At 42.6% G+C, this 26923-nt stretch overlaps 1 protein-coding gene across 1 annotated transcript; it reads left to right on the top strand.

Moving 5' to 3' along the window:
* The first annotated feature begins 2347 nt into the window (after positions 1-2347).
* CDC6 (cell division cycle 6) lies at positions 2348-26265 on the top strand. Its single transcript, XM_086924238.1, has 12 exons — positions 2348-2462; positions 6628-6826; positions 7386-7667; positions 7774-7973; positions 9514-9686; positions 18549-18655; positions 19831-19970; positions 20080-20180; positions 20732-20796; positions 22158-22375; positions 24222-24362; positions 25160-26265. The coding sequence occupies exons 2-12, from the start codon at positions 6640-6642 to the stop codon at positions 25247-25249; spliced, it is 1704 nt and encodes a 567-aa protein (XP_086780364.1). The 5' UTR covers positions 2348-2462; positions 6628-6639; the 3' UTR covers positions 25250-26265.
* The last annotated feature ends 658 nt before the right edge of the window (positions 26266-26923 follow it).

Below are 26923 nucleotides of genomic sequence, written 5' to 3'. Positions count from 1 at the left end.
ACCACAATGTTACATGCTATTTTTGGGCTAAAGCGCTATTCTGGCTGGAAAGTCAATTTGGTAAATGTGGTCTAAACTGCAGAGACAGGTAATAGTAAAGGCCTCTGCCAGTATCTCTGTTTGTAATAATAAATGAGGTCATCCAAATCCAAAAATGAATCACTGGGTGTGCCATCAGGACTGAGCATAATTTTTTACCACAGAGCTGGCTCGTCACCTTCCTCAGTAAACGTCACCTTCCTCAAAAGAAAGTGTTCTGAAAGTCAGGTTAGTGAGACTATACTATCAGCCTTGCTGTGACCTAAAAGAGTTCCTCCCACGCTCCGCCTTCTAATGCAGCCTACTTACAGCTCGTGGTAGCGTAAATTGAATGACTCTGCAGCTGATTATAATACATTATGGACGCCTTCTAGACTGCTTTATATATTTTATGCAATTTTGGCTGCAGTCTGATAAATTAGTTGTTTAAAAAGTATTTCATATGCTTTGAAGCAGTGACTTAAACATTTCCGTTGCTCAAATAGGTGTAATTTCTGATATTTATATGTTTCCCTCCTCTTCATTCCTTTATTTTGCTCGCGAGCAAGTGTGTCACATAGTCGCTGAAATGTCACTCATAATTTCACTGAAATTATGAAAATGTCACACATAGCAATCTGAAACCTTGGCAGCTATGATATTACAACTTGACTTTTCTTTCCCGCCAGCAAACTCCCACTATGGTCCGCCCATTCGGTTACGTTATGCCTAAAGAGGCGGCTTAAAATAATGGTTGAAAACTCTCTTTTCAATCGAACCAGTCTCTCTGTATGAAACGATAAAATGTCACTTTGCTTTAGGGGGTAATAAACGTCATTCTAGGTCGGACTGAATCAGGGGTTCCAAGTTGGCGGGAAAAAATCCACAGCTATGGTCTGCGCATGTCAAAACCTATGATACTGCAATTCTCTTCTTACTGGCCTCCTCAAAGCCCACCTGTCCCCCCTTAAATCTGTTCTCCATTCAGCAGCTCATTTCATTTATGGGGCCAAAAGAAGCGACCACATCAAACCCATGTTATCCACCCTCCGCTGGCTTCCCATCAAGGCAAGATCTATCTACAAGACTGCCTGCATCACCCACAAAGACTTGCACTCCTCCTCGCCACCTGGCGAATAAACTGAAACTCTCTGGAGGCTCTAGACCATCACGTAATGCTGAAAATGTACTGCTTGAACCTCCCTCTTTCAAGAAGGAAAGATCGATGGCCCAATCCTTTTCAGGCAACGCGGTGAGAATCTGGAACTCACTTCCGCCTCAGCTCCGGACCACCACATCCTCCCCCCAGGCCTTCAAAACTGACCTCAAAGTTCTCCTCCTTCAAAGACACTTCCACACTTAATTCACGCCCTCTCTGTTATCTGAGAAGACCTTTCATTATAGAAAATTCTATTCTCCAGGACTATGGAAGTGCCTTCCCAGTGTGTTCTTGTGGTTTGAGAATCTGCCATTTATTGCAGTATTCCCCTTCTACCTGTGGTTGGTACTCTTTTGTAACATGCACACGTCACTTTTCTCTTGTAACACACTGTTTGCTACCTCTTACATTTTGTTTGCTTTCGATACTTGCACAAGTGCCACCATTGCCTACGTAAAGTTTGTTTTTGTGTTTGAGTGTCTGTCATTTATTGCAGTACTATACCTCTACTTGTACTTTGTACGCTTTTGTAACCTGCACATTTGTCACTTTGTCCTCCTGTATAATGCGCCGTTTGCTACCTCTTGTATTTTGTTCGCTCACAATTGTCACTTTTGCCTAATGTAACTTAACTTTGCCTTTTGTAATTTGTTCACTTGTAATGTTCTCCTCATGTATCAGTTCTGTTCCTATTGTGAAGCGCCTTGACACCTTCGGGTAAAGTCCGCGCTATATAAAGACGCATAAATAAACAAATAAATAAAGTCGGGACATTCAACTTCAGGCGAGCCGCGAGTCCGTCCATTTCCAACTTGGGTACTTAGCACAATGGCTTCTTGCCTGACCCGGCCATGGTCGCTACTAGTGGGGTCATTCTTACACATGAATAAAGAGGGTGGCTGTGAGTTGACGTACTCAGCAGCCACAAGGCCATATCCGTTTTGGGAAATGCGGCAGCTGTCAACAGATGGCGTCATCAGCAAGGCGAGGATTAACTCCGGTGTTACCAATCAGAAGCGAGTGGAATCAATACGTCACGGATTACAGCAACCAGTCAGGTGGCTAGATTGGTCCTTCTTGTCAGACTATCGGGTGATTCCGAAAGTCTCCCGCGCTAGCACTGCAGCCAATCGCGGCAGGGGGTTCAGTTGGCGCGCGGGTTTTGTGTGAGCGGATTTGGCGCTACAGAAGCTGGGTTAGGGTAGTCTGTGTGGCGCGAGCTGAGAGGAAAGAAGTAAAGCTGTAGAGACAAAACAGCCGAACCGTGCTCGCTGCAATTTTGGAGGTGAGTGTCAGCTGTACTCCTACCTTAGGTCTTCCTGTTTTCAGGCGGCTTGGACGCGTTAGGGGTTGTAGATTTTTTTTGTAAATAATGGGATTAGTATTTTCCATGATTGTTTCACATTACGGGCTGCATTCTGTGTAGGGGTGGTATTTTCTCGTTACATCGGAACATCAATATATTTTTGTGATTTCTCTCTGTAATTCCATGTTGAAGGAACATATTCTGCTTAATTCCTATAAGCCTAACCAGTTACACCATTGGAAGGGACCATTGTTCATCATTTGAATTGCTTTCGGACAGTCTTGTATCACTCCCGCCTTAAAAACAACATTCTAACGCCGCCGATGTTGTATTTAATCTAGTTATTGAATTTTGGAGGGATATTTCCTCGCTTTTCCCTACTAGCCCGTGTATCTAGGACAAAGAAACACAGCATTGATACGGGATGCTAATTTAGTTCATGGCCCATTTGGCACCCAAGTCCGTGGACTCAAACTGGGACTAAATTGCTGCGCCCTCCCGCCCAGAAGCTCCAGGGCAGAGGTCTTCAAATGTCTTGTTTCCGAGGCCCCAGTCAACATCTTTTTGGCGTAAGGACCCCCAACCTGACAAAAATTTCTAGAACCTGGTACTCCTGCATGATAACTATCTACAACCATTAAGGCTTCCAATTCTTAAAGCCAATAACTTTTACGGTGGGGAAATAATATTAAATAGTGTTTAGCAAACCAAAGGTGACTGCTGCTCAGTGTCAGAGGCTTACCTAACAAAAAAATGTTTCCGAAAAGAATTATTAAAAAATGCACAACAGTGCTTTATTTTTCACAACCATAATTTTTGACAAAACTTAATCCGATGATAACACCGTTCTGAATTAATGTAATGGGTGTACCTGTTTTTCTCCAGAGAAATAGCCAAGCTGTGGTTGCACTTCATTAGTACCAGTTTTACACCCAAAATAGCAATAAGCAGTGAAAAGGTGACCAGTCCATATTTGCAAAGGACCTTCTACTGCTCGGCTCACTTGTTGTTGCTTTTTCGTAACTTTTTAAACCGTTTGAGTAATAAAAAAATGTTTTGGTGTTAAAAGCAGATCATGGGTTGTGTGGAAAATCTATAATTATGCTAAAATCTGTGCAGCCACCCAGTCGCATTTTTCCAGTGATCCTGGGTATAATGGCTGTAATGCGTTGGCTACAACTTTAGTACAAGGCATCAGAGGATAACCATACTATATCTTATGGGATGCTGACAGCTTGGCTTTTACAACTGCATGGAACTGGGGGTTGCTGAACATCATTCATCCAAATTAAAACCTACTGTTTGAAATCATCATTAACAATGAACTGCAAGGTCCAAGTAGGAAGCTTTCTTTAATTCCAGGGGAGGAAGTGGTCCCTTAATCTTTTTATTTTTAACATTATGAAACCAGACAGGGTTTGCAGAAAGCTCTGTCGAGGTTTGAGTGTTTCTGCAGCGAACATGAGCTAGAGGTGAACGTGTCTAAAACCAAATTTATAGTTCTAAGAGGGCATAAACAAATTAATGCCAGGGTCACTATGGGGGAAACCCCCCTGGAGCAGACAAAGCATTTCACCTACTTGGGAGTTACCTTTAGTGAGACATTGAGTTGGTCCCATCAGGTTGAGCTTATGACCTTGAAGCACCAGCAGCTGGGTGGGGGCACTGATTAAAGAATATAAAGGCTCCTTTACCAGGCCAATGTCTCCGCTTATTAAGATATATGGCGGCAAGGTATTACCAGCAGTCCTATATGGGGCAGAACTATGGGGTGGTAGCAATTTGGACCCATTAAGATATGCCCAAAATAAATTCTTAAGAATGGCAACAGGTCTGCCTCAGTCATCACCATTGATTCCCCTTTTATACGATTTAGGGTGCCAACCGGTGGAGGACCAAGCAAGACTTCGCCCCCTAACATTCTGGCGTCGTCTATGGACAACGCCGGAACTTCACTATTATGCAAAAGCCTGCCAGGAGGTTAAAAATTGCTTCGGTGCCACTAACATAGGCTGGTTTAGAGACCTTAAGGCTACCCTAATAGCTCTGGGGTATGGAGACCTGTGGACCTCCCCCGAGACAGTCAACTTTCCATCTAAAAAGGATTTAAAACGGTGCTATTGGGATTGGGTGACTCAATAGGCATTCGAAATTGTGCTCTAGTAGCCTTACTGGTCTGTTTATTGTTTATAAGGATACGTCCAAGTTGGAAAGGTATTGGGACATTATAACGAAGCCCATGGACCGCAAACTATTCCACCAATTCAGATGTGGTTCACTTCCTCTTGGGGATTTTTCTAAAAAGTGGGGAGCGGAGCTGATAGGTCGGGGCTGTCCCAAGTGCCAAGGAGTAGGGGAAAGCTTGAATCACTTTTTGTATGTGTGCCCATTATATACTTCCCCTAGAGCCAAATGGCTTAGGCCGGTATGTAGAAACCTAGGCACTAGATCGGCTGGTGAAGCAAGCAGAATTTTAAAAACCAACCTGGCCCCTGTAATTGTTGTGGGGGTTGCTAAATTTTTGGGGTGGGCCTGCCTGCTTAGAATTAGGTTTATTAAAAGCAATCAAATGGGGACTTAAAAGTAGTGATTGTTTACCAATTAGGCCCTGTTCTCTGACGAAACATGCATGTATTCGAGCGTTATTGTAAATATGCAACAAGAAGCTGATTAGCCTGCTAATGATTTAATACTTGTTTTAGATGTTTTATATGTATAAACTGTCTTTTATGATTAACTAATCGAATAAAGACTTCTTGAATTGAAAACAGATGCTTCTAATTTAGCAAAAAACAACTATGTGCTATTAGTAGGGGGAGCCAGTTCAGAGCTTTCAAGTGAGGAGAGATGTGGTCAAATTTCCTAGAACCAGTAAGTAGTCTGGCAGCCGCATTGAGGCAGGCTTTTAAAGGTGCCGGGGAGATCTTGGGTAAACCCGAGAGGGTGGAATAGCCACATTCCAGCCTAGAGATGACTAGAGCTTGGACTGCCATTTTTAGGTCAGGAGCATCGATGAAGGGTTTCAGCTTCCATAGGTAGCTCAGGTGGAGCCTGGCTGATTTAGCCATCGAGTTGATGTGGCCCCGTTGTTAAGGTTGCAGTCTAGGATTATACTCAGAGATTTGGCCGAGTCCACAATGGTCAGTGGGCAGTTTAAGGCTGTGATGGCCTTGATCCACATCTGAATCTCTGGGTTGGCTTTCGTAGGGGAGATTAGGAGGATTTCTGTTTTCTTTGCGTTAAGTTTGAGTTGGTTAGAGGTGAGCCATTCTACGGTCAGTTTCAGGGCCTCATTCAAGCAGAAGACCTCTTTGAGCAATGACCTTTTAATGTACATTTGGGTGGCTGCTGTTGACTCCAGTCATGTTGAGGGGGCTAGAGGGCTTTGAGTCACATGGAGCGGGGTCAAAGATGTGGCTAAAAACAAAATACTTTGAGTGTTTTTAAGGTCTTTCACCATCGGGTAGCTACATATAAAATACCAGGCAGCTTGGATAATAAAGTTGCTACTCAATGGGAAATGCACTATCGTACATTATGAAACCTATTATTTAATGCACTGCAGGGGTCTGTGGGCCACCAGAGAGCCACGCAATTAAATCTTGGTTGGTGCAGTAGAGATGATAGAAAGCACTGAATATGTAAGTCACTATTTTATACGTGTATTTCACGCAGTATTAGACCTCTTCAAAATGCGCTAAAAGGTTTAAGATAAAATGGGGCTTCCAAAATATAGATTTTAGTAATACCCAGAGTGTACGTAATGCTATTTTTTGTTCTCAACACCTCAGGATAGTAAGTTCTGTGTAAATACTATAACGGTTAAACGCATGCATTTCACAGCTCAGTTGCTAATTTTTTGCAATACCATAAAAAAAGGAAGCTTCAAGTGATATGATCAATTTAAGCCAGTACCTGCTCCCAAGCATCTCTTACAATTGCAGATTAAGTTGTTGTGCACATTTGTATTTCTTTCAGTCTGAGCATTATCTGCCCATGTGCCAAGCATGGCAGGGGATTGTAGGGTTACAGGGAGAGCAGCTCCTCGTGTGTTTTTCTCAGCTGTGAATTTTGTTGCCTGTTAAAAGGAATGAGCGTTTATCAATATTTCACCCAGTGTTTTTTTTTTCTCTTCCTGTTGTAGATCTGAACAGCCATGCCCAGCACCAGACTCCGTGGCGTCAGTGATGAAATCAACTCACAGAAAACCATCAACTTTCCCAAGCGGAAGGCCGGCAGGACCCAAATCAAGGCTCAGCAACCCAAAGATGTTGCCAAAATCCTAACTACGCCGCTTTCCCCACAGTCGAAAGTGCTTCCCCTTAGTCCCCGCAAGCGCTTGGGTGAGCTCACTTTTTTTTAGTTTTGCCAAAATAAACAGTTCTTGTAAACCGGACAGATAGTCGGTTGGCTTCCTCAGCTAGTTGGGGTCCTCTGAAAAATTCGGTCCAAGCTGACATTAACCGTTGTCGGTGGACTCCCAACTGTAACTATGAATTGACTTGGATGATTAATGTTTGGCATTGCCATGTTTTAACTTGGTGGGACAGGGCTTGCCACCTCCTCTGTATGTCATTGTTTGGTCTTGGCAGTGTTTGCGCGTTCATGTGTGGACTATTGGCCATGAGTTTAAAGAGAAGAGGGAGTTTTTTTCTATGTAAGAAACATTCCTTGTCATTGGAGTGCCGTGTTTGTAAAAAAACTCTGTGGTGAAGATGGTGCTGAACCACATTTTTCTTAAAACCCTTCAGTAGTACTTAAAAGGAGTTAAATGCATGCAATTTCCTCATGTATTTGTTTGTCTGCGCATTTGATCCACATATTTCAGTGACCTCCTTGGTTTTGGGGCAAACTTTGTTGTTGTAGCAAGTTAATCAACTACCTCCTTCATGGTTTTTCTAGGAGATGACAACCTGTGCAATATCCAGACTACCACGCACTGCTCGCCACCAAAACAAAGCAAGAAGGAGAATGGTCTGCCAAGTACCCCACTGTCCCCCAAAGGACGAAGGTTGCTGTTTGATGAGAATCAGGCAGCAACAGGCTGTGTATCACCAGTGAGAAAAGGACCGGACGCGACTGCCCTTTCCCCATTGCGGAAAGGGCAGGAAACACCCAGCAGCTCTAAACAGACACTGCGTCCAGAGGGGTCACCCGTCTGCACTAAAATTTTCAAGCAAGACAGTGAGTACAACTGGGTCATGTTTTCATGTCTAGAGATGTGATAATCCCTGCACCAGCAGATTACTTGTAGCTCTGTTGGTCACATCGGTCTTGTTTTTGTGTACAGGCACGTGTTACCAGCAGGCGAAGCAGGCTTTCAGCACAGCAGTCCCTGACCGGCTGCTTGCCAGAGATAACGAGACTGATGCCATCCGGCACTTTTTAAAAGAGCACGTCTGCGGTGCGAAGTCTGGCAGCCTCTACATTTCCGGGGCTCCTGGCACAGGAAAGACTGCCTGCTTCAGAAGAATTTTGCAGGATTCAAAGGTATGTATGACTTAGAACATGGCTGACAAATCTACTCTACTGCACCTTAAGCTCCGATGTTGCCGGATCTGGCCATTGGGCCATGTCATCTCTTTGCCTCTTAAAGACTCAGACGGCCCACAGTGCACTAAACACTACCCCTTAAATGGAGACCAACCCCAAATGTATCCATCTCCACTTGGTTAACCCCTTCACTGCGGCGGCCATTCCGCTGCTGTGCTAAGGGGGCGGGCAGCCGCACGGCGGGCGCATGCTGGTGACGGAACCGATCTGTCACCAGCCGCGGTTGAGCTGTGCTCATGACGGAGCGGTTCCGTCATGGCCCCGCCTGCTCAATAGAAAGCGCCGCGCAGGCGCGGCGGCCTGGCCATGACGGACCCGCTCTGTCATCAGCACAGCACCACCGCGGCTGATGATGGAGCAGTTCCGTCATCAGCATGGATAGGGTTAAAAGTGAACACTTCAGAAAACCGAGAATAAGCAGAGGATGTGCAGCCCTATTGCCCTATGCGGTCACAGCTACACTGCCACCATATGTGGCTCCCCTGAGTTGGGGGAGCCTTTGTCATAAGTGTTGGACTCGATTAAATGGATCAATGAAGGGTCTGGTTATAAGTTCCGTACAGGAGCAAGTTATGGCCAGTAGAACAGCTTGTATATTGGAACAAGAAAAGACCAGCAAAGCGGCTGTTACTGCGTTCATGTGCTAGCATGTGTTGCACTAATACTGACGATTTCCCAAAGGAGATTCCATTGGTGAGCCCACTATGGTAGAACAGTCTTACTATGGCACAGATCTTTACTGATGATGAAGCATGCCACCTTGGTGCGGAGAGTTCAGCCTCCTTTTAAAATGACCCTAGCCAGATTGTCATTTGGGACATCTTCAACATTGGTGTACATGCTCCTGTTGTAGCACAGGAATCTGATCAATATCCTCATTCTAGCCATAGGTTCTGTATTCGGTGTTCTGTTTGACTTAAGAATCTCATCTCCCTTGCTCTGAATTCCTCCAATGGCTCCTTTGATGAAAAATATTTCTAGACCGTTGTGTGCAAGTGGGTGGGCTTAGTCTCTGTTCTTACAAACTTATTTGGGTCTCAAGTTTATTTCCCCCCCTCCCCCCCGTGCGCCTATCTGGATAACGGGAATACTCATGATATTTTACATAGTTCACCGCTTTATAACTTCTCACTGTCACATTTCAAACAGGGAACACCTAGTCCTCCCTCCCTTTATTTCTTTGTGTATGCTTACACACCCACACATCACTCTGTATTATCTCTGCCAGTCATACTTATATGACCGGCATAGCTGTCTACCAGCAGGTTTAATATATCTGTCTGTGATTCCACTTTAAAGGTTTTTACATCCTTTTTACACTTCTGTTACCTGTATTGGCTTATTTGAATGAGCAGTATATAACATTGACAAACTGGTATTAGTTAAATTATCAATCCTTGGTATATATACTTTGTGAGTTAAATGCACGCCCATTCTCTGTGATAAAGGTGTCTTGTGATCTGTGCGTTTCTTGCAGAGCGAGCTCAAGGGTTGTAAGACGGTCTTCATTAACTGCATGTCTTTGAGGAACTCGCAAGGTGTGTTCAGTGTGATAGCAGAAGGCATGGCGGAGGAAGGGAAGGATGCGTTGGCTGGCAAAGACATTGTGCGTAAACTAGAGAAGAACTTGACTGCCAAAGGTCCCATGGTGTAAGTAATTATTTAATCTCTCTGCATCCGTTTTCTTTCAATTCCATTAAGGTCTTTTTATGTCATGGCATGTCCTATTCTGTATAACTAGAATAGCCAAGAACTGCTAGTGTCTTTTTCAGTCGCATTGCTAAAGGACGGTCATTCCGTTTAATACAATATCAACTCCATGATCAGATTCATGACTTTCATTTAATTGTTCAAGATTGTATTTTTTTAACCTTGTTACTAAAATATTACAGTTCCTGCTCTAATACAAAGACCAAATTGTTTTTCTTTTATAACTTCAATTGCAAAAAAGTTTTTTCAATAAAATATACATAAAAGACCTTTAGTTGAATTTCCAGTTAAATGGCAATATGCCTGTTCAATGAATTCTGGGGGTTTATTTCTTATCCCAAAAGAACAATTGATGGACTGAATGCTGAACAATGTCAAGCACTCTCCCCCAGTCAGAGATCTGGCCCTAAATCCAGCGTATTTTTTTTTTTTTATCGCCACACTTCCAGTTTGGACCCAGCTATATGCTAATCAGTATTGATCATTCTACCCATGGGAACAATCCAGCCCAAACTGCCTAGCACTGGCATCCCTGGACCCGAAACAAGATTCCTAGGACTGGTTTCGGGGTACCACCCCCACAGTCAGGATAGGTAGACTCTGGTTACACAGAGTATTTACCACTGTCTGAGACTAATTCAAGCATTCCATCACTTTTTTGTTTATATTAGTGTGTTGCCCTAAGTGCGGCGGGTATGCCCAGACGTGGGTCCTATGCGCATGGTCGCTGTAACCAAGCTGTACCTTGCTGATGAGCCCATAATTAGGCCAAAACATTTCCATGGTTGCTTGTTTTCTGGTTCAGTAAGGACTCAGCTTGGCAATTTGTGCTGGGCTGGTCGAATTGGAGCAGTGTCCAGACTGATTTGCATATAGCTGGGTCCAAACTGAGGTGACATGGTGTAATGGCTGGATTTTCTGTTTAGATGGGATCAGCCCCCAGGGGCCCCTATGACCCAGCCAAAACGTACTCACCTTCCGTCCTCAGGACCCCTCTATATCCAGGCACCTGGTACCTACCTGAGGATAGGGAACTCGCAATATACAAGCTCATATTATCAAAAACACCACTAAATCTATAGGGATACTAAGAATACTCACTGATTACTAGGGATATCCATACCCTAGACTACACTTATTCACATCAGTTGGTCTCGCGGCCACCCTGACCCAGACCGTTCTACCCTAGGGCAGATCTGACACACAATCTGGTGCGTCTACACACGGGCCTGCAGAACCCAATGCTCCCTTTTCCAAACCGTTCGCGATCCTGCGAAACCTACACACTAGTTCAACCACCTAGTGCTCTCATTAATCTTATACCACAATCCGGTGGCTTTAGACACTGGTTTGACACTCCAGTGCTCTCATTAACGCCGCATGTCAAACGACGACCACATTCCTATGAACACCTATACATATATATATATATTGGGATATTATCTCAGCTGTCTACTCGGGATGAAACTACAATAATAACTTTAGATGTGGGTCCAGATTATTGTGTATTACCGGCTCTTGGCATCAAAGGTCCACTCACTCCCTATTTATGTGATCACCACTCACCTGATTGGGATTACTCATCCATTCATGCGCCTAGCAAACACCTAGAAGTGCCATTTACCTTTAGTGAACAAGAATAGGGATTACACACCAATTAGTTATAAACTGGGGACATTTATTACAGTAATATAAACATTTATGCAAATCTAACAAAGGCTATAGGTAGAACACACCGCTTGAAAGAGAAGGATTACACATAACAGGAACACTCCGCTGAAAGGGAAAAGATTAAGTGTAGCTAATGTGATGAAAACAATATCACCTGATTAGTGTGAAGTCTTGTTCTAGCTGTCATCTGGGTTCCTCTCTCGTCTGTGCCTTGGCTCATCTCATGCTCTCTCTCCTCTCCTGCACTCTTGGGTACACCTCTGCGCTGATCGCTCTGTCTCTGGACTCCTCTCCCCCGCTCTGACTGTCTCTCCACTTTGCGTCTTCACTCTTTAATGGTTCCTGCCGCTCTGATCACCGTTCATTCTACTATCTTAGTCGCTCTTTCTCTGCGCCAATGTCCAATTCCATCTGCTCCCATAGGTTAATCCACGAGCTCTCCTCTATCTCTTCTAAAAGGCATTACTTCAGACTCCAGCTATTCACACTTCCTCCTGATAAACAACTGCTTCTGACTGCTTCCTTCAGTTCCAGCTCACTATTCAACTCAGCTCTTCTCCAGATTGAACCCTCTCTCTCTCTCTGCCAACTCCACTCCACTGCTCCTCTCTGCTGGACTCTCTCCTCGACTGACTCCTCGACTCCCCTCTGCTTGACTGACTGACTCCGCCTCTGCACTTCACAAATATAGAATGCTGTTTCCTCATGGAAAGTTCCATCCATCAGCCCTCCGCTTACCAGGTCTCTGCATCACCTCGCATCAAGGACACACACCAGCCGGCCGGCCTTTTGTTGTGTCTTCTACACAGAGAATAATACAGCCTACCGATAAGGGCTGGCCCAGACCGGTTCTCTCCAAGTGGAAAACAGCCTTAACTATAAACTTCGCCTTTGCCCTGAAAAGCCTCCCTGCTTCCATCAAGATGGAGTCTCTCTAGCTTTAGGCCTGAAAGGGGTGAAATGCTCCTTAGCTCTGTCAGAATACCTACATACACCATACCAATGTGTCTAATATGTCAAAGCCAATAGGCAATAGACAGGTTAAAGTCAAGAATAAAGGCATATTAAGCAGCTATCCTCTTCTAGGTCTGGAAAAAGGGCTTAAAAGGGCCAACACAGGCTAAGAATACCTATACTAGATGCGAGCAGGATTAATGATCTATATCACTTCTAAGTAAAGCCAAAAACTCTGCCATAACATTCCACCCTTAGATCCTTATCATGCGAGCATCTATATAAACAATAACATCCAAACAAACAAACATCAACACAATCTATCAACATAGGCTAAAAATACCTATCCTAGATGTGAGCAAGATTAAGATCTATATCACTGCTAAATATCCCTGCCATCCACCCTTAGATCCTTATCTTGCGAACATCTAACAAACAATAACATCTAAATAAACAAACATCAACACAATCTATCAACAAATCAAAACCTAAAAAACTCCCTAAAAACAATGACAACTTAAGGAAATTCCACCTGAAACTCAATTGTAGGGAATAGAAACCTAAAAACAAATCAAAGCACCCTTGACTCGAATGCTGAAACATATCTGAAATTGGATCTGATAACAACAGAAACTAACCAAAGCATCCTCAAACTAAATGTGCCTCAACTTCTAATGATAACTGGTGAAATCTAGTCATGTAGGGGCTTATGTGTTGAATGAAAACAGCAAGGGGCCTAAATGGGCCTACTTCGGACAACTTAAGGCTAAATGTGTTTCAACTTCTAATGAGAAAACAAGAAAGGGCCTAAATGAGCCTTACGTACTATAGGCAACTTAAGCTAATGGTGACTCATGAAACTATTGGTGTAGGTGCTAATATGTGAGATGAAAATAACAATAGGCCTAAATGAGGCCTACCTGCTGACATTAGTCAATTTAAGGTGAAATCTGAGAAATGAACATGACAAACTGTTGCAAGGTCTGGATAAACATTAACACATAATCATACTAAAAGACACACCACCCAGAACCATCTAAATTGTAAGGTAACCACCCTTTGATCAATTAAGGTGAAAATGAAAGAACAGTAAAAAACTACAACCCCAGTCTACAAGATTACTAGTGTAACATCAAGCTTAAATCACACAGTGGAGCACATGTGTGCGCCATCATTGAAAAAAGTCCTTCATTCGGAAAAACTATAATAGGTGACATATTTTTCTTTTAAAGTGGGGCCTGCTTGTACAAGGGATTATGAATGAAGTCCTTTTACAATCCTGTAACAAATAAAACATGTTTGGGTTTCATTTCTTTTCAAAAGTGGGGCCTGCTTGTACAAGGGATTATGAATCAAGTCCTTTTATAATCCTGTAACAAAATAAAACATGTTTGGGTTTCATTTCTTTTTAAAAGTGGGGCCTGCTAGTCCAAGGGATTATTCAATGTCCAAATTCTTTTATAATACTGTTACAAATAAAACATTTTTTTTCTTGTTCTTTAAAAGTGGGGCCTGATTGTCCAAGGGATTATTTAATGTCCAAATTATTCAGTGTAGGCCACCACCCTGCATCATGGACACTTCCTCCAATGTGGCCATCCATCACCCGGTCTGGTCTGGTCTGGTCTGGTCTGGTTCCATCATCCAAAACAATAAACTAAAATAATAACATGAAAATAAAAAGCTAAAACAAATAAAGGGAGTGGGCAGATGCACGCACGCACCCCAACTGCAGCAATCCTAGAAACCAGAGAACAAGTATCATTATTCTTGTAAAATAAAATTTTCCATTTAAAAAGCACCCCGGGTGCCTTTCATTATTGAAAAGAAAATATCCTAATTAATTAAAAACATTCAAAATTTAACTTTTAGTAACATTGAGTGGGGCCTAACATACCCTAATCCTAACTAAGCCAGTCTCACCCTTCTGGGCAAGAGCCATGCTACAGTGCGAAAAAAAATTTGAAATACTGCCAAATGATGACAGCATCAGCAGGGCACTGCAAGCCTCCCAATTTCCATGGTCAGAGAAGCCCAGGCCACCCCGCCCTTAAATAAACAAGCCGTGCGCGGAAGAAAATTGAACTGTAGCCAATCATAACACACTGGGACGTGATCGAAACTTGCAGAATGAAAAAAAAGTTCGTCTGCGCAGACCAGCTGGTCTTGCCAAGGTCAAAAAACAAATTCCTTATGCCTGTTCTCATGGCCTGATTCTCAAACTAACGGAGGCTAATATTAATTAAAAAAAAAACAATTCTGTCACAGTGTATTGCCAATTAAAAAAGATCCAATTTTTTTTTTTTAAAAAAAAAAAGACGTTAAGGCAAGACATTTAAAAATGTGAGCACTTATTTAAAAGGGGCAACTATCTTTTGCACACCAAATTATATACATTCTGCATTTGAGAAACGAATTAACATGGCCCATTTGTCAAAGAGAAATAATTTGTAAAACAACATATACATTTCAACATTGTATTTAAGTTCACATTTATTGATGACACATTTATAAAAGCATACATTTTAATTCACATTTGGGAAAATAATTATGTCACATTTTAACTTTTTTCATTTAAAAGCACATGGTTGCCTCACACTAATTAAAAGCACATGTTACCACGCACTGTCGGGCAAGATTCATTATTCTAAACCTATTATTATTGCAACCCAGCACATACATTCCTGTCTAGATGGAAACCCCTCACAGAAATAATTAATGAAAACAGCTCGTAGCGTGCACTCTAACGGGCTATCTTGTTTAACATTTCACTCATTTTAAAAGAACATAGCTTTCTCCATAACGTTGATTTATAACCACATCAATTCCAAGGTGAACCCACACAAATACGTAGACGCATTTCAAAAGGAATGTGAAATGAACAGAACTCTTCTCAAAACACAAGATGTTACCTTTCCGTCAAGAAACTGACAAAGCACGTAGGCTGACCAAGGAACCAAAAAAAAAAGTCAAAATCAAACCATCAAAAATCCTTAAAATAATTCACTGACTTTTATAGTCAGGTCAGATAACCACGCATGTTGACAGCATGTAAAAAATAAAGGCTGCCATCTCAACTCAAGATATTAACCCTTTGGCAGCTCAAATGGAAACATTTCCCAACGTCCATTTATACATGGGAAAATCATTAGCACATTTCTTCACGTTTACAAAAGACACGTACATATTTTCAAAAACGTTATCCCCAAGCACCCGAGAAAGATCCAGCTCTCTCCTGCCAAACGTAATGAGAACATGCCCTGTCCAAGCCATGACCACATGGCGCTATTCACAAGCCATATTTACAAGACAAGCCTTTCACAAACAACATTTCCAAGGCGCAATGCACAAGGAACACAACTGATTAACATAAGAACATGCACCTCACAAACCACATTAAAATGGCGCTATTCTAAAGCCATATTTACAAGACAGTAGACAAACTCAAAAAACAACACGCTTTTCACAAAGAATATATCCAAAGCACCATTCACAAGCAACACAACAGATCAACATGAGAACCTGCACCTCACAAGCCACATTAAAATGGCGCTATTTATAAGTCATATTTACAAGGAGCTATATTCTAAAAACTCCACAGAGCATATTAAAATGAACACATTTCACATTGCACAGCATAAGCAGATGCAGCAAGCAATTTAATGGGCAATTTAAAAGCACTTTTTACACACATTTATACAATTGGACCATCACAAAGATGTAACTGACTTCCTCATGTAATGCCATCCTTCAACTCTGACAGTTTAAACACCAAGATGAAAACCATTCCTTCCACCCTGAATAAACCAAATGCCATGATGTAATACAATCTCCTCACGCTGCAACTGTTCAAGCCAATAGGTCTAACAGGCTACATAAACTGCAACATTACGCCAGATGGAACTAGCGTGCAGGGCATTCCCTCAGAACACATGGGCAACTCTCTAAGCACATGGCCAGACACACAGGCTTCGTAAGATGACGACTACGCCAAAATGTAATGGCTGGATTTTCTGTTTAGATGGGATCAGCCCCCAGGGGCCCCTATGACCCAGCCAAAACGTACTCACCTTCCGTCCTCAGGACCCCTCTATATCCAGGCACCTGGTACCTACCTGAGGATAGGGAACTCGCAATATACAAGCTCATATTATCAAAAACACCACTAAATCTATAGGGATACTAAGAATACTCACTGATTACTAGGGATATCCATACCCTAGACTACACTTATTCACATCAGTTGGTCTCGCGGCCACCCTGACCCAGACCGTTCTACCCTAGGGCAGATCTGACACACAATCTGGTGCGTCTACACACGGTCCTGCAGAACCCAATGCTCCCTTTTCCAAACCGTTCGCGATCCTGCGAAACCTACACACTAGTTCAACCACCTAGTGCTCTCATTAATCTTATACCACAATCCGGTGGCTTTAGACACTGGTTTGACACTCCAGTGCTCTCATTAACGCCGCATGTCAAACGACGACCACATTCCTATGAACACCTATACATATATATATATATTGGGATATTATCTCAGCTGTCTACTCGGGATGAAACTACAATAATAACTTTAGATGTGGGTCCAGATTATTGTGTATTACCGGCTCTTGGCATCAAAGGTCCACTCACTCCCTATTTATGTGATCACCACTCACCTGATTGGGATTACTCATCCATTCATGCGCCTAGCAAACACCTAGAAGTGCCATTTACCTTTAGTGAACAAGAATAGGGATTACACACCAATTAGTTATAAACTGGGGACATTTATTACAGTAATATAAACATTTATGCAAATCTAACAAAGGCTATAGGTAGAACACACCGCTTGAAAGAGAAGGATTACACATAACAGGAACACTCCGCTGAAAGGGAAAAGATTAAGTGTAGCTAATGTGATGAAAACAATATCACCTGATTAGTGTGAAGTCTTGTTCTAGCTGTCATCTGGGTTCCTCTCTCGTCTGTGCCTTGGCTCATCTCATGCTCTCTCTCCTCTCCTGCACTCTTGGGTACACCTCTGCGCTGATCGCTCTGTCTCTGGACTCCTCTCCCCCGCTCTGACTGTCTCTCCACTTTGCGTCTTCACTCTTTAATGGTTCCTGCCGCTCTGATCACCGTTCATTCTACTATCTTAGTCGCTCTTTCTCTGCGCCAATGTCCAATTCCATCTGCTCCCATAGGTTAATCCACGAGCTCTCCTCTATCTCTTCTAAAAGGCATTACTTCAGACTCCAGCTATTCACACTTCCTCCTGATAAACAACTGCTTCTGACTGCTTCCTTCAGTTCCAGCTCACTATTCAACTCAGCTCTTCTCCAGATTGAACCCTCTCTCTCTCTCTGCCAACTCCACTCCACTGCTCCTCTCTGCTGGACTCTCTCCTCGACTGACTCCTCGACTCCCCTCTGCTTGACTGACTGACTCCGCCTCTGCACTTCACAAATATAGAATGCTGTTTCCTCATGGAAAGTTCCATCCATCAGCCCTCCGCTTACCAGGTCTCTGCATCACCTCGCATCAAGGACACACACCAGCCGGCCGGCCTTTTGTTGTGTCTTCTACACAGAGAATAATACAGCCTACCGATAAGGGCTGGCCCAGACCGGTTCTCTCCAAGTGGAAAACAGCCTTAACTATAAACTTCGCCTTTGCCCTGAAAAGCCTCCCTGCTTCCATCAAGATGGAGTCTCTCTAGCTTTAGGCCTGAAAGGGGTGAAATGCTCCTTAGCTCTGTCAGAATACCTACATACACCATACCAATGTGTCTAATATGTCAAAGCCAATAGGCAATAGACAGGTTAAAGTCAAGAATAAAGGCATATTAAGCAGCTATCCTCTTCTAGGTCTGGAAAAAGGGCTTAAAAGGGCCAACACAGGCTAAGAATACCTATACTAGATGCGAGCAGGATTAATGATCTATATCACTTCTAAGTAAAGCCAAAAACTCTGCCATAACACATGGTGTGCAAAACAACGATGGATTGGAATGCAGCCCCGATTAATTACAAGCGGCTGAGATTAATGCAAGCATTCCATCCAGCACTTCTCTGTATATATTACTCCATCCAGGATCTTGACAATTTCAAACTACATAAACTGCAGATGTCTTCCTTCTTTATAAGCTGTTGAGCTTCAAATGACGCTTTTTTTTCTCCTTTCCTGTTTCAGTTTGCTTGTCTTAGATGAGATGGATCAGCTTGATAGCAAAGGCCAGGAAGTGCTCTACACTGTGTTCGAGTGGCCCTGGCTATCGAATTCAAGACTTGTACTTGTGGGTAAGTCTCTTCCTCTGGTGACTGCTGCGAAAATGTGACTCAACTAATGTCTTTGACTCTTGAAAGATGTATGTTTTTTTGGGCTACTATTATTTTGGTAACTTGTGCTGGTCAACCCACTCTGTGCTCGCCCACTTGTATGTATGTGGGTAACCTACCGAAGACCGGTTAACCCCTAACACCTCTACCAAAAAATATTCCGGGCACAAAAATACTACTTTTCCAGGGGAACGCTGATGTACCATTTTGCTTGCAGAACTGCATACCAGTTTTTTATTTTTTTTATTTTATTATAGAGGGCTTCAATCTTCTTATGCAGACTTTGGAAAACCTGTTAGCATCTGCTCCACCTCCCTGTCCTCCCATGGAAGGGGTTTTCTCATTGTATACTATTCCTCGGTGGCCTGGGAGGTTTCTGGCCTTGTTGCTCCTCCGTAGTGCACGTGTCCAATCATTGCTGTGTCTGTTCACCTCCCACCCAACTCTTAAATGAGGGAGGCGCCCTTCATTTGCTCTCGCTCAATCTCATTTTTGCACGAACGCCCGACTTTTGGTAAAGTCCCGTTAACCATAGGTTCAGGCTCGGGGAATGGCGCCTAACGTCGAATGAATGAGCTCGCTTATGTTGAGTTGCTTAGAACAGAAGGGTGTAAACTGGAAATGTAGTTTGATTTGTGACTGTTACTTGCGTTTGTCCTTCCATCAGCCGAGAACTCCGCGGGAGATGGGTAGTAGAGGGTCCCTATGTGCACCTCCCTGCTTGTAAAGTGGTTGAGCGGTGTCGCGATACACCCATGTCTTCCTCACTTGTAGTCTGATTGTATAGTGGGCGACGCGCATGCGCAGCCCACATGGATCTTCCGCAATAAGCAGAACTGGTATACAGTGTCATTAAATTTGGCACTCTCATAAGCAAACAATCTCCTTTTACTGCATCCCAGAGCCATTTGCTAATGAGCTGAAGGTAGTGATTGCTTTTCCCTAATGCCCCGTGGTGCGTGGATTAATGATCCTTGCCGGGTGTGGGCTGATCTTCATTGTATGTGGCTTTGCGTGCACAGACTGGTTTCTGAACTATTGTCCAAGCTGCATACAGTTCCTGGTGTTTTTGCAATTAAAGTGCGCTTTACCCCGGTTACTCTTATTTATGTGTATGTCTCTTATTTTTCCTTTAGGGATTGCTAACGCCTTGGATCTCACAGACCGCATTCTTCCCAGGCTTCAGGCCCGACCGAAGTGCAAACCACAGCTGCTGAACTTCTCACCTTATACAAAGGATCAGATCGCGACCATTTTACAGGAGAGGCTGAAGCAGGTGAGGCTTTGTTTTTGTGGAGGAGTGTCCTCCCTCCCCTTCAACTTTACCCTCTCTTTGGGCCTGTCCTCCCTCTAATACCAACCCGGAATCTTCATTGTGTTTGCAGGTGTCTGGCGATCAGGTGCTCGACAATGCTGCCATCCAGTTTTGCGCCAGGAAAGTGTCTGCTGTCTCTGGGGATGCTCGCAAAGCGCTGGACGTGTGCAGGTCAGTCGCAGCGCTGACTTTGCTTTGTTAATTATTCATCCCATTATAAGCGAATGTGTTTTTAGGAGCTTGTGATGTGTGTTTTGAGAAGCTTGCTTTCCACGGGGGAGCACTGCTTTCTCCCAAAGTTAAAGGCAGTAAAATTATCAGTCCATTACCTGCTGTGTGAATGCAAGCGCATCCTGCTGTGATTAACAATTTACTTTAATTACATTTGCACTAAAGGCAATTTGCTTTTCCATTAGATCTATTCCCGTGGCTTTCCCCGTGTTCAGTACCCTACTTTTGGTGGCAATAAAATTCGAGCTAATTTCCGCTAGGTTTCAGTTCCAGAAAACTTTCATCTCGTGCCTGTTTCAGTTGCATCATTTGGTTATAGGACTGTCCACGGTATAGCCAATAAGAATTCATTATTTCCATCATAGATATGGCAGCCTGTATGTACCCGAAGGGCCAAGTAGACATTTGCTCTTAAATGATTTTAATTAATTTGTTTATAGTTTTGTGAATTTTTTTTTAAACTAGATTTGTCACTTATTTTTTTGCGGTAGGAGAGCAGTTGAGATTGTCGAGTCGGATGTCCGAAGTCAGACACTTCTGAAACCTCTCGCTGAATGTAAGTGATTCCCTCGTTGCTGGTTGTTAACCCCTCCCCCTCCCATTGCTGACTGGAGCGAGGAAACGTGGTGGTTTCCTTGCCTCCCTCCTGCTCGGCGTTGCCAGTGGTGTTTTCCAACACTAGCTGCAAAGCCACCTCCTGGGATGGTGAGTAACATTTGGCACCGCGCGCTGGGGCCTGTGGACCATCAATTGAAAATCACACCCCAAGCGCTGTGCTGAGAGCCCTAATGATCTTTGCAGATGACTTGCTTTGGGTGTAAACAGCTGGGCCTATTCCAAACCAAGAGGTCGCTTCAGGGCTCTCGCTGGTCCATGGTATTGTGGGGTTGTCCTTCCCCTTTGCAGCTGCATCCTATAAACGGGCAGCATATCCTCGTTTTGTGACCAGCTGAGTCTGCATTACTGATCTGCTTCTGCCAAATGTCTACGCTCGTTCGTTGTGTGTCCTGAGCAGCTGTCAAGCTGCAGTGCTAGGGAGACCACGAATGACAGTCTTGATTGCACAGTATTTTGATCTCCCTGCATGCTTTGTGCTGCAGGTCCTGCCTACAGCTTTAATGATGGAATTGGAGAATTCACTTTACCAGCTTTAAAACGGCTCATGTCTTTTTGCACCTGTCCGTTAGTGATTGCTATTGTTAAGAAGATAAGCATTTATCCCTCCAGCGCTCCCTTTCTGTGCATTCTAAACGTTTGCTAATTTCTTTACGTACTGGATAACCTCTTGCATAAATCGAAACCGGAGTCCTGATTTTAGCATGTTCTCCTGTGAGAAGCGACAGCCTTCACATGGTTGTCACACTTCTGTTTGCTGTATGCAATTTCTTTTAAGTGAACTTTACCTGTGGCTTAGAATGGACTTGTGTGCTGTAGAACAAAAAGACTGTTGCAGCATAAACCCTCGAAATGCATTTGGTGGGGTAATAGATGTTAACACCAACAGCTATCCTGGATGTTACAGCTTTTTTTATCTTGTGCGTTCTTGTTTGCTGCTGCTCGTTGGTGGAACTCCAGAGCCCAGCAGTTGTTGTAGGGCAGTCTGTCCCTGGCATGTTTTCCTCCAAAGAAATGAGTCCTAGATTAAGTCTGTCATAAAAGATGCAACTGCAGGGAATTAATCTTCATGCAGAGTATACACTGATACAACAGGCACTGAAAGCTTGGGTGCTTCTAGACTTCTGTGATGGGCGACAGCATTGCAACCCATGGATGTTACCCACCCATGGCAGCCAACTGATTGTCACTGCTTTTAGGGTGACACTGTATTAATAGAGCGCGACTGTTGTAACTGAAGCTTGTACTGTGCAGTATCCTCTTACAGGCTTTTATACTCTGTTCCTTCTATATAACTTTTAGGCAAATCGCCAACCAAGTCACTGCCATTGTCTCATGTTCCTAAACGAGTTGGTCTCCCCCACATCTCTCGTGTGATCTCTGACGTCTACGGTGACCGAATGACCTCTGGCAACTCTGGGGGTGCAGACGATTCCTTCCCATTGCAACAGAAACTGCTCGTCTGCTCCCTGTTAATGATGACCCGACAGGCAAAAGTGAAGGAGGTGACCTTGGGAAAGGTAAGCAACCGTGTGTGATGTGTGCAGGGATTGTGTCAATCTAAAGCCTTACCATGTGTGCTTGCATGGATTTGATTTCTCTAACTGACCATCGGACATTCCAGTTAGATTTAGCAAATACTTCATTTCTGTAGGTGTTGAGGGTTTGGATGCATTGTCCTCATCAATCTTTGCTGTCTTTATCTTACTCTGGATCATGGGATGAAGATGGGAAGCTCCTGACACAGATCAAGAGCCTGCAGAAGTGAGCTAGACAAAAAGCATAGGAGGAAAGACCTGAGCTGGAGCTAAGATTGCATATGCTTGGTTCTTGAACTCTGACCTTCAGCATTACTCTTAATATATAGTACATATACGCACAGTGTAATATGCTCTTTATTACTACCATTGCTGCGTGTGGGAGAGGCAAAGGCTTGCGAGTGGCAAGGACTGAAATGGATTGTTATGTTGCTACTTCCCTCAACAATGGGAATACGCATATCGTATATAGTTTTGGGATGCAGTATTTTTTCATGCACAGAAGTTATAAACCAAGGTGTTTAGCCGTAACCAGACCATAAGGGATTAAATATGTACAACATGATAAAATCAGACACTATTGTCTCCAACTAGTGGATTGGAAGCTATCCGTTGCTCCCAGACTCCTCCCGAGTAGCTCACAGGCATGAGTTGCTTTTAAAATAGGCACACGGTCCTATTTTCCCTTTTAAAAGTTATGGGAAGACTGTTTATTTTTGCATTATCAGGCTGCAGATAGCGGGGCCTGATAATGAGACATGCTCAGATTTATGGCTGGGGCGCAGAGCTGAACTGAAGCACTGAGGTATTCACTAGAAGTCTCAACTCTGTATTAGAGCTGTAAACAAAATTAAATTATGTGTCTGAATGCTTTTAAATTGGAGAAAATTAAAATAAAGTTACCATATTCTTAAATGTTAGTTTGAATTTTTTTCCCATTTCAAAATCACATTTGCAACAAGCAGGTTCCTTACTCCAAAGGCTTAGTAGACAGTGCCATCAGTGTAACTGAAAAATAAAGGCATTTAAAAATTTAAAGTGCAGAAAAATATTCCATATTATGAACAGTTTTGCAGATCCCTTTTCTGCACTTTAACACAACCTACAATCCTTTTTTTAAAATGTACCAATTTAGACATGTAACAGCGTCACACATGGAAAATGGCATGTCCTGTGCTTCAAGTACATATGACGCAATTTGTCACCCATACAAATGTTCCATTCGTATGCACACCTGTTCATACATCCCTGAAAACCATGCTCCCGCTGACACATGCCTCCATGTCAGTGTCCCTACTTGGAGTATTTTGTTCAAATCGTAGTATCTGGTTATATGGTCATTAGGCTTAGTCAATGGAGCTGGGTGTGGTGTGGCGGTCTCTGGTGGTAATGCAAGGGTTGTTTAGTAGTCAGTAGCTCACTATGATTTTTCCCTAATCGGAAGTAGCTTTTACTGCTGAAAAGGTTGGGGACTTGGATCATGTGATCATTCCTCTGGTTGCTTCCTTTAGTCATACTTCATTTTAAAACGTGCACTATTTATAATTTACAGGGATACATTTGCCGTCATTAGCGCAAATTGAATGTGCTCGTGTACGATAAAACAGTGGTATAATGTTGGTAAATGCAGATGGGGTTAATCTCGAACATCAAAACTATGCTGCTATGTGATCTGCTAAGTCGTGAAAATGTTCATGCAATAGTGTACGGGGTGGATTGGGGAGGCTGTGGACAAACCAAAACTACTTGTATGCGCTTCCTAAAATCACTGTATTAGACTTGGTTCATGCTTTTATTTCCTATAATAAATAAGGGTTACTCTTCTTAGTTGCATGAAGAATATACAAAGGTTTGTCGGAAGCAGCAGGTCCCTGCGGTGGGACAGTCTGAATGCTTGTCGCTTTCTAGTCTACTGGAGTCCCGGGGTATTCTGGGATTGAAGAAATCTAAGGAAGCCAGACTCACCAAGGTACTGCATGCCTATTTATTTTTAGAGCTTGTCCAAAGCCTAATTACATTTGCTTCCTGGTTTGACTTGCACAGAATTAGGCCAGCTGAGTAATGACATTGGAGAAAATGAGACGAGTGGTTTGACTGCGACCTAGGGCTCATGAATTTTAATTACTGTGTAATGTTCTAGTTTAAAATGTCTCTGGAGTCTGATTCCAAGTCTATCCAAACTAATGTGGAATGCACAAGACCATTTTGTCAAGTTAACTGTTCTCATTAACTATAGAAACTTAAGCTGTAAGTTTGACCTAGTGTGACAAGAGGATCACATTGTTTGAAAGCAAACTTTTTTTCCCATATATTTATTAATATATCCCTAATTCCACATATTACTGCGTAGAAAATCTCTATGCGTGGTCTACTGGCTCCTGAAACTAGATAGTTTAAGTGAGCTAGTTAGATTTGTAATATGTCTAAATATCGTGTGGCTGTGCTTTTGTTTCCTGGTAATTTGTGTGCATATGAACAAGTTTCGATGCAGTAGGACCTCCTGAATAATCTGTGTGCTTTTTGTTTTTACATTTTGATGCAGCAGACAAACGCGTGTTAATCAAATTTGTGTTAATGTTAACTACCACAACCATAGTGCGAGTTACATCCATTAATACCTTCTGGTCTGTCTTTGTCCCCCATGGTTTTGAACACTATGGGATACCTGCTGAAAATGTACACCTGTGATTTTTACTTTGCTGCCTTATAAAATTTTCTCCACACTTGTGTGCTTGAAGATCAACCAGTGTTTTTGTTTTTCAACAGATTTGCTTAAAAATAGAAGAGAAAGATGTGGAACACGCTCTGAAAGACAAAGCTTTGATTGGGAATATTCTGCATGGTGGACTATCATAATCCTGTAGAAGTTTATAGGTTTTCTTTTGGAACCCCTTGCACACAGATTCTACATGGGGTGGACTTTTTTTTTCTCGGCCCGTTTTAAGACTACTGCCTTATTTGCTGTTGGGTTAGGTTTATCTCTGTATGCGAAAACTGTTTGCAGGCTGGATAAAGTGATTCCAAATTGAAACGTTGAGGCGAAAATTGCCCTTTGGCTTATATTGAGCACTTGGCCTAATCTCGTCTCTTGTAACTCACATGGTCTCTGCTTTTTTTGAGGATTCGCTCTACAGAGATGCACACGATGGAAATCTAACTCTAGCTAAAATTATGCATGATTATGTTGTGGGCTTTTTTTTATTTTTTTAAACCCGTACCAAATTCCTAACACTTCTTGTGGAGCTGTTTTTTTGGGGCATGGTAAAACGTGTTAATTGTACGATGTGCCTGTGCCATTTTGTATTTTAATTTTAGACCAGGCTGCACTGAGTTCCTGGTGAGCAAGTATTGCAGTGAACATATGTATATATTTTTTTTTAGATCCCTTTTACTACAAGGCACAATCTTAATTTGGTTACTTGGACATGTTGCGAAAGCATGTTTAATGAATTTGTGTTTGTGAATTTAAAGTGTTATTAGCAATGAACCTACCTCAAAGATGATCTAGGTAACAAAACTGCATGAGTTTTTATATGGCGGCATTGTTATCCAACCAAATATATATATATATATATATATATATATATATATATATTTTTTTTTTTGTTCTGAGGAGCGTTGCCTTGCAGTTGTACACTTTGTTTTAATTCGGTGCAAAACCAGTGACTATTCAGTTCATCGGTCCTAATAGGATTTGTATTCCAACATGTTTTTATATTTGCTATTTCAACTTGGCAGATGTGTTTTTTTTGGTATCTTAAAGATACTCTTTACTATTGAAAATCTAGACGGGTATGTTTGTTTTACTCTGGCATATATGGAATTATATGAACTGTTTTGATCGATTCTTTTAAATAAATATTTTAAAGATCTATTTTGCTGCGAAAGACCATTTATTGAATCTTGTCCGTTTTTCAGCTTTGTAATATATAGCAAATTATTCCTTTGTAGGATTCCAATTAAAAGCATTACTGGTATCCTAAACTATCCAGGCAGCCTTTTCATTGAAGGCGCTTGGATCTGATTTGTCATGCAAACACATTTGTTAAATGAGTTCCACAAAGGGGTCTTGGCTATTAGTTTTACTGCGTTTTATAAAACAAATGAAAAATATGTATCTAATGTCAATCGCACACCTTGTAGTGTGCTTTAAGTATTTTCCACCTGGTTCCTCTTTCTAAAATAGAATTCTGAATCTTAACGTACCTGTTTAACACGTTTGACGCTAATGCCACTTTGGGACCAGCAGTGCTATGGTTCTTAAATTGGATTGCCTTTAAGAAAATATAAGTCATAGATGCACAAAGGATCACAAATCTTTCTTCGTGCCAGTCACCCCAACTCAATCAAATACAAGGCTAAGAAGTTGGTGTTGGATACAGCCATCTTCTTCAAGGCCACATTACCATGACCCCTGTACAGGCCATACAACAACCTTGATCATCAAAGGGAGGAGGTTGCCTTGTGGACAAATCATATTCTTCAAATGTGTAAAGTACCAAACGCTGTGCTTTTACTACGCAGGCAGTG

Source organism: Lissotriton vulgaris, chromosome 5 (assembly GCF_964263255.1).
Source record: "Lissotriton vulgaris chromosome 5, aLisVul1.2, whole genome shotgun sequence".
Lineage (NCBI taxonomy): Eukaryota > Metazoa > Chordata > Amphibia > Caudata > Salamandridae > Lissotriton > Lissotriton vulgaris.
The sequence above is the reverse complement of the archived record's forward strand: the minus strand, read 5'-3'. Positions and strand labels throughout refer to the sequence as shown.

What these genes read in the sequence shown, in the direction of transcription:
- CDC6 (XM_086924238.1), top strand. Translation starts at nt 6,640, where the DNA reads ATGCCCAGCACCAGACTCCGTGGCGTCAGTGATGAAATCAACTCACAG. An exon ending in TTCAAGACTTGTACTTGTGG is followed by an intron (nt 18,656 to 19,830) that starts GTAAGTCTCTTC and finishes TTTTTCCTTTAG; the next exon opens with GGATTGCTAACGCCTTGGAT. An exon ending in AAAGCGCTGGACGTGTGCAG is followed by an intron (nt 20,181 to 20,731) that starts GTCAGTCGCAGC and finishes TTTTTGCGGTAG; the next exon opens with GAGAGCAGTTGAGATTGTCG.